Source organism: Dama dama, unplaced genomic scaffold (assembly GCF_033118175.1).
Source record: "Dama dama isolate Ldn47 unplaced genomic scaffold, ASM3311817v1 ptg000184l, whole genome shotgun sequence".
NCBI lineage: Eukaryota > Metazoa > Chordata > Mammalia > Artiodactyla > Cervidae > Dama > Dama dama.
This window is the reverse complement of record NW_026870984.1, coordinates 209,574-218,337: the sequence shown is the minus strand read 5'-3', so window position 1 is coordinate 218,337 and position 8,764 is coordinate 209,574. Positions and strand designations below refer to the sequence as shown.

Sequence of the window (8,764 nt, the reverse complement as noted above, 5' to 3'; positions counted from 1 at the left end):
ACATGGTATATATCTCCACCTGTTTGTGTCATCTTTTATTTCTTTCATCAGTATCTTATAGGCTTCTGAGCACATGTCTTTTACTTCCTTAGGTAGGTTTTCCCTAGGCACATATTTCATTGTGTTGCTATTGTAAATGGGATTGTTCCCTTAATATCTCTTTCTGATCTTTTGTTGTTAGTATAAAGGAATTAATTTAATTCATATGTACTAACTTTGTATCCTGCAATTTTACCAAATTCATTGATGAGCTCCAGTAGCATCTTTAAGGATTTTTATGTATGGTATCATGTCATCTGCAAATAGTGAGAATTTTGCTTCTTTTTCAGTTTGGATTCCTTGTATTTCTTTTTATTCTCTGATTGTCATAGCTAAGACTTCCAACACTGTAGTGGTGAAAGTGGGAAGCCTTGTCTTCTTCCTGATCATAGAGAAAATGCTCTCAGCTTTTCACCATTGTGAATGATTCTTGCAGTAGGTTTATAATATACGGTTTTCACTATGTTGACATTGGTTCCCTCTATGCCTATGTCTGAAGAGTTTTTTTTTTTTTTTTTTTTTTTTTAAATCTGGATAGCTTTCATTGTTGTCTTCTTTGCAAGACTTAATATGGGCTTCTTAGAGCATCTGGATCTCCACATATATTTAGTTTAATATTGCTTTTTGTGGATCATAAGGGATTAGATAAGGAGTCATTCAATACTTCATTGAACCACTTGAAGATCTTACTATCTGCTAAATTTCACCAAATATTGATGGTTTACTGCTTACCTAGTAAGTGAATGAAATCAATCAATTAAGCAACCCCGCATGTTACATGTAAGACATTCAATATTTAAAGAATACATCTAAGCACTCATTCCTCTCTTACCAGTAAGTAACAAAAGATGGAGAATTTATCCTTAATTCATAAAATAACTGTCTGAGATGATAAAGATCCCTGTGAACTACTATTTTGTTTGTTTGTTTGTGTCTTTTAGTTTTCAATTTAATTTAATTTATTTTTTCATCTAAAGACATTTTACTTTATGCTCTAATAAAACTTTATTTTTTTCCCTTTATTTATTTATTTATTTTTTCAGTGGGTTTTGTCATACATTGATATGAACCAGCCATGGAGTTACATGTATTCCCCATCCCTATCCCCCCTCCCACCTCCCTCTCCACCTGATTCCTCTGGGTCTTCCCAGTGCACCAGGCCCGAGCACTTGTCTCATGCATCCCACCTGGGCTGGTGATCTGTTTCACCATAGATAATATACATGCTGTTCTTTCAAAACATCCAACCCTCACCTTCTCCCACAGAGTTCAAAAGTCTGTTCTGTACTTCTGTGTCTCTTTTTCTGTTTTGCATATAGGGTTGTCATTACCATCTTTCTAAATTGCATATATATGTGTTAGTATGTTGTAATGTTCTTTATCTTTCTGGCTTACTTCACTCTGTATAATGGGCTCCAGTTTCATCCATCTCATTAGGACTGGTTCAAATGAATTCTTTTTAATGGCTGAGTAATATTCCATGGTGTATATGTACCACAGCTTCCTTATCCATTCATCTGCTGATGGGCATCTAGGTTGCTTCCATGTCCTGGCTATTATAAACAGTGCTGCGATGAACATTGGGGTGCACATGTCTCTTTCAGATCTGGTTTCCTCAGTGTGTATGCCCAGAAGTGGGATTGCTGGGTCGTATGGAGATTTCTTTAAAAAACTGGAAATAGAACTGCCATATGGCCCAGCAATACCACTTCTGGGCATACACACTGAGGAAACCAGATCTGAAAGAGACACGTGCACCCCAATGTTCATCGCAGCACTGTTTATAATAGCCAGGACATGGAAGCAACCTAGATGCCCATCAGCAGATGAATGGATAAGGAAGCTGTGGTACATATACACCATGGAATATTACTCAGCCATTAAAAAGAATTCATTTGAACCAGTCCTAATGAGATGGATGAAGCTGGAGCCCATTATACAGAGTGAAGTAAGCCAGAAAGATAAAGAACATTACAGCATACTAACACATATATATATGGAATTTAGAAAGGTGATAACGACAACCCTATATGCAAAACAGAAAAAGAGACACAGAAGTACAGAACAGACTTTTGAACTTTGTGGGAGAATGTGAGGGTGGGATATTTCAAAAGAACAGCATGTGTACTATCTATGGTGAAACGGATCACCAGCCCAGGTGGGATGCAGGAGACAAGTGCTCCGGCCTGGTGCACTGGGAAGACTCAGAGGAATCGGGTGGAGAGGGAGGTGGGAGGGGGGATAGGGATGGGGAATACATGTAACTCCATGGCTGATTCATATCAATGTATGACAAAACCCACTGGAAAAAATAATAATAATAATAAAAATAAATTAAAAAAATAAATAAAGAAAGAAATCTCCACACTGTTTTCCATAGTGGCTGTACTAGTTTGCATTCCCACCAACAGTGTAAGAGGGTTCCCTTTTCTCCACACCCTCTCCAGAATTTATTGCTTGTAGACTTTTGGATAGCAGCCATCCTGACTGGCGTGTAATGGTATCTCATTGTGGTTTTGATTTGCATTTCTCTGATAATGAGTGATGTTGAGCATCTTTTCATGTGTTTGTTAGCCATCTGTATGTCTTCTTTGGAGAAATGTCTGTTTAGTTCTTTGGCCCATTTTTTGATTGGGTCATTTATTTTTCTGGAATTGAGCTTCAAGAGTTGCTTGTATATTTTTGAGATTAATCCTTTGTCTGTTTCTTCATTTGCTATTATTTTCTCCCAATCTGAGGGCTGTCTTTTCACTTTACTTATTGTTTCCTTTGTAGTGCAAAAGCTTTTAAGTTTCATTAGGTCCCATTTGTTTAGTTTTGCTTTTTCTTCCAATATTCTGGGAGGTGGGTCATAGAGAATCTTGCTGTGGTTTATGTCGGAGAGTGTTTTGCCTATGTTCTCCTCTAGGAGTTTTATAGTTTCTGGTCTTACATTTAGATCTTTAATCCATTTTGAGTTTATTTTTGTGTATGGTGTTAGAAAGTGTTCTAGTTTCATTCTTTTACAAGTGGTTGACCAGCTTTTCCAGCACCACTTGTTAAAGAGGTTGTCTTTTGGGACACTGTAAAAGCAGTGCTAAGGGGAAGGTTAATATCATTACAGGCTTACATCAAGAAACAAGAAAAAAGCCAAATAAATAACCTAACTCTACACCTAAAGCAATTAGAGAAGGAAGAAATGAAGAACCCCAGAGTTAGCAGAAGGAAAGAAATCTTGAAAATTAGGGCAGAAATAAATGCAAAAGAAACTAAAGAGACCGTAGCAAAAATCAACAAAGCTAAAAGCTGGTTTTTTGAAAAAATAAACAAAATTGACAAACCATTAGCAAGACTCATTAAGAAACAAAGAGAGAAGAACCAAATTAACAAAATTTGAAATGAAAATGGAGAGATCACAACAGACAACACTGAAATACAAAGGATCATAAGAGACTATTACCAGCAGCTCTATGCCAATAAAATGGATAACTTGGATGAAATGGACAAATTCTTAGAAAAGTATAACCTTCCAAAACTGAACCAGAAAGAAGTAGAAGATCTTAACAGACCCATCACAAGCAAGGAAATCGAAACTGTAATCAGAAATCTTCCAGCAAACAAAAGCCCAGGATCAGATGGCTTCACAGCTGAATTCTACCAAAAATTTAGAGAAGAGCTAACACTTCTCTTACTCAAACTCTTCCAGAAAATTGCAGAGGAAGGTAAACTTTCAAACTCATTCTATGAGGCCACCATCACCCTAATACCAAAACCAGACAAAGATGCCACAAAAAAAGATAACTACAGGCCAATATCACTGATGAACATAGATGCAAAAATCCTTAACAAAATTCTAGCAAACAGAATCCAACAACATATTAAAAAAATCATACACCACGACCAATTGGGCTTTATCCCAGGAATGCAAGGATTCTTTAATATCCGCAAATCAACCAATGAAATACACCACATTAACAAATTGAAAGGTAAAAACTATATGATCATCTCAATAGATGCAGAGAAAGCCTTTGACAAAATTCAACACCTATTTATGATTAAAACTCTCCAGGTGATAACGATAACCCTATATGCAGAACAGAAAAAGAGACACAGAAATACAGAACAGACTTTTGAACTTTGTGGGAGAATGTGAGGGTGGGATATTTCAAAAGAACAGCATGTACACTATCTATGGTGAAACAGATCACCAGCCCAGGTGGGATGCACGAGACAAGTGCTCCGGCCTGGTGCACTGGGAAGACCCAGAGGAATCGGGTGGAGAGGGAGGTGGGAGGGGGGATCGGGATTGGGAATACATGTAAATCCATGGCTGATTCATATCAATGTATGACAAAACCCACTGGAAAAAAAAAAAAAAAAAAAAAAAAACTCTCCAGAAAGCAGGAATAGAAGGAACATACCTCAACATAATAAAAGCTATATATGACAAACCCACAGCAAGTATCACCCTCAATGGTGAAAAATTGAAAGCATTTCCCCTGAAATCAGGAACAAGACAAGGGTGCCCACTCTCACCACTACTATTCAACATAGTTTTGGAAGTTTTGGCCACAGCAATCAGAGCAGAAAAAGAAGTAAAAGGAATTCAGATAGGAAAGGAAGAAGTGAAACTCTCGCTGTTTGCAGATGACATGATACTCTACATAGAAAACCCTAAAGACTCTTCCAGATAATTACTAGAGCTAATCAATGAATATAGTAAAGTTGCAGGATATAAAATTAACACACAAAAATCCCTAGCATTCCTATATACTAACAATGAAAAAACAGAAAGAGAAATTAAGGAAACAATACCATTCACCATTGCAACAAAAAGAATAAAATACTTAGGAGTACATCTACCTAAAGAAACAAAAGACCTATGCATAGAAAACTATAAAACACTGATGAAAGAAATCAAAGAGGACACAAACAGATGGAGAAACATACCATGCTCATGGATTGGAAGAATCAATATTGTCAAAATGGCTATTCTACCCAAACCAATCTATAGATTCAATGCAATCCCTATCAAGCTACCAACGGTATTTTTCACAGGACTAGAACAAATAATTTCACAATTTGTATGCAAATACAAAAAACCTTGAATAGCCAAAGTAATCTTGAGAAAGAAGAATGGAACTGGAGGAATCAACCTGCCTGACTTCAGACTATACTACAAAGCCACAGTCATCAAGACAGTATGGTACTGGCACAAAGACAGAAATATAGATCAATGGAACAGAATAGAAAGCCCAGAGATAAATCCACGAACCTATGGACACCTTATCTTTGACAAAGGAGGCAAGGATATACAATGGAAAAAAGACATCTTACTTTACATAGAGCAACACGTACATGCCAATCTAAAACTCCCAATCTATTCCTATCCACTGCTCCTTCTGGATAACCATAAGTATAATAAAACTGATATAGTGCCTCAAAATCTGTAATAATTTACGGTAGTTCTTTATGAGATACCACTAACCTCAAACTAGAAAATTAAATTGAGTGACAGTTTTTGTTACATGGAAAAACAAGAATGGTGGTTTTGTGATAACTGTTTCAATAAAAAACAACCAGAAGAGCAAGAACAATGTACAATTCATGTGTTTGAAAGCATTAGAGAACCAAGAAGGGGTAACTGTTGTGTGGAGTCAATATTTGAAAAGAGAGGAAGCCAGGAGCTAAACACAACATGTTAAATGCTCTTTTCACTAAAGATATGGATTAATTCTGATAATCACACAAGAAAGACTGAAAAGGCTGTGTGCAAGTTCCCACAAATGCTTTTCCCTTGGGATAATAAATGGGATTCAAGTCCTACAGAGAACAAGAGGACTTTGAAAACAGCCAGGCTTTCATTTGAGACCACGAAGGGCTTTTTTACTCTTTTATTTTCTTAAAACAAAGACAGATCTAAAAGTTCAAAAACATATTCTGTTTTTTATGTTAAAGAGTGTTCTACCCGTTTTCCACTAGGGATTTATAAGGGTTGGTCTTACATTTAGATCTTTATATCCATTTAGGGTGTATTTTTGTATATGGTGTAAGGGAATGTGGTTGAAGAGGCACTTTTTTTCCCCATTGTGTATTCTTGCCTCCTGAAATAACTTTGCACAGCTTAGTAAAGACAATCACCCCAGTACCATATTTCTATGTGGTCAAATTACAGAAGAAATAGCTCCAATTGAGCACTGAGTTTGACAAACTGACATTTGTAACAAGAAACTATGAGTTGGAATACTGTACTTCAGAAACTCTGATTAATAGTGATGCAACAATGTAAGATGACCTATGTTCTATAAGCATCCACAAATTTCCTGGAAGTTTACATTAGTGAATACACTTTTATAAAGACCAACATTAGCACTTGTTTTCACTAATGAGAAAGAACTCTGAAGAGGAGTTTTGCTTTAAAAAATTATGCTAACATACTAATGTTGGGCTTTAAGGCAAGTGGACTAGCATACTTGAACTTACAAAAAGAAAAAGCTTGTCATGCTAAAATATACATGTGAGACAAGGCTACAGCATACTGACACCATCTCCTGGAAAGATTAACTGAACTGTTAAGACTGCAAATAATTTTCTTTTTTTTTTAAGATTGCAAATAATTTTCTTATCTATACACCTACACATATCATAAGCAATTAAGGATATTTTAAAAAAAAAAGCAAATGAAGACTAACTTCAACATTTCTGGTTTGTTTTTCATGTCAAGGAAATGATTAGATTGTGAATTATTCTTTCCCCCTTTTGTGGGTGCCTGTCTTTTGGCTTTTGGTAAATGCATAGTACAAAAACACTGTTTCAGCTGTGATTCCTTCAATCAAATCTCCCTTTCCTGTGTGACTGCCTAAGAATTTCAATCTCTTTTTACTTTATCACAGGCTGGGGAAAAAACCAAGAAATTTTGAGATCAGTGTCATATGGGGGAGAAAATGCATGCAAGTAACATATATGAAAAATTTAGTAAATAAAATGTAAGACTCTGGAGAAAAAAATACTTTATAATTATCAAACCAGAGATTTATAGTTATTCTTTCCACTGTCTAATCTGAAGCTATGAACATGAACATTGAATTCTCTAGAAAGTATGTTAAAAGTTATCAAAATGCCTAAAATATATCAATACTAAATAATTAACTAAATAATAATGGTTCTGGGCTTTTCTGTTTATGTCAATGATCTGAAAATTTCTTACATTCTAACAAAATTTACTGTAGGAGCAATACTATTTATTAATGTAAATCATCAATTTATTGGCATCATGAACATCCTAAGTGACTCTCCTCTTTAGCAAACTCCTCATGGCAACCTTCACCTCTGCATTCCTCACTGTATAAATGATAGGATTTAACATGGGACATAGGATTGCATAGAACACGGTCACCCACTTGTCTGCAGGGTAAGTGGCCACAGGACGCATGTGGGTGAATATACAAGGGACAAAAAGAAGCACCACTACTGTAAAGTGGGAGCCACATGTGGAGAGGGCTTTGCGTCGTCCTTTAGAGCCATGGGACTTCAGGCAGCTCAGGATGACTATGTAGGAGATGAGGAGCAGGAAAAAAATGAGCAAGCACATGCCCCCTGTGTTAGCTGCCACCACCATTCCAAGAGTGTAGGTGTGGCTACAGGCAAGTTTTAATAATGAGAAGAAATCACACATAAAGCGATCAATGACATTTGAGCCACAGAAGGTCAAGTCTACCGTGAAAAGAATCTGCACAGTGGCATGCAGGGTCCCCCCGATCCAAGCCACCACCGCCAGGAGCTTGCAGAGCCCCTGTTGCATGATGGTCGCATAGTGCAGAGGCTTGCAGATGGCCACGTAGCGGTCATAGGCCATGACAATGAGGACAATAACCTCTACTCCTCCCAGGAAGTGCTCCACAAAGAGCTGAGTCAGGCAGCCACCCCAGGAGATGGTTCTCCTCTGGTGCAGCAGGTCAGTGATCAGTTTGGGCGTGGTGACAGAGGTGAAGATGGCATCTATGAAGGACAAGTGAGTGAGAAAGAAGTACATGGGAGCTGAAAGTGTGGGGCTGAGGGAGATGGTGATGACAATGAGCAGGTTGGCTAGCACAGTGAATAGGAAAATGGGCAAAAGGACAACAAAGAGTATTTTCTGCAGTTGTGGATTTTGTGTGAGTCCCAAGAGAAGAAATTTAGTCATGTTGTTGGAAGATGTGAGGGGCTCCATTTAGGAAGCAATGTGTTCTTGGGTCCTGAATTACCTACAAAGGAATAAAGAATTGTACCTATTAATCATGATAGCATGATAGTCTGAATTTCTTGCAACAAAAACAGAGCAGTCACTGCAGTTGTGGAGCATGTCCTTGGAACTTTGCCCCAGTACTTGTTTCATGTCTTTCTTATTTTCTCCATGATGCTTTCCATCTCTTCAGACATGTTGTACTTGTAACCCGAAAATTACCTATAGGGCAACACATGATCTGTAGTTACTGTGATAACACTGGGCTGTCTCCATGAGACCTGGATTCTCATTCAGGTTCCAGTTCCACGTGTCTCTGCTTAGAATCTCAGTGCCCTGTGTTTCTAAGCCCACCTCTGTCACATTACAGCTTGCATTAAATTCTTAGGTGTGCCTCTTCTATCTTGTAAGGTGACAGGTGCCACACAGGTAAGAGTTACTCCTTTTTTCATGAGAATTTACATTTGAACCCTCAGCTCTAACTGGAAAGAAAGACACGGTCAATAAAATTTATCATAAGCAGAG

The 8,764-nt window shown here is 37.4% G+C and overlaps 1 protein-coding gene across 1 annotated transcript; it reads right to left on the bottom strand.

The window, feature by feature from the left end:
* Window positions 1–7,300: 7,300 nt before the first annotated feature.
* On the bottom strand, window positions 7,301–8,227 carry LOC133053738 (olfactory receptor 4C3D-like). Its single transcript, XM_061138251.1, has one exon. It carries the CDS (start codon window positions 8,225–8,227, stop codon window positions 7,301–7,303), a length of 927 nt encoding a protein of 308 aa, XP_060994234.1.
* Between the last annotated feature and the right edge of the window lie 537 nt (window positions 8,228–8,764).

What these genes read in the sequence shown, in the direction of transcription:
- LOC133053738 (XM_061138251.1), bottom strand. Translation starts at nt 8,227, where the DNA reads ATGGAGCCCCTCACATCTTCCAACAACATGACTAAATTTCTTCTCTTG.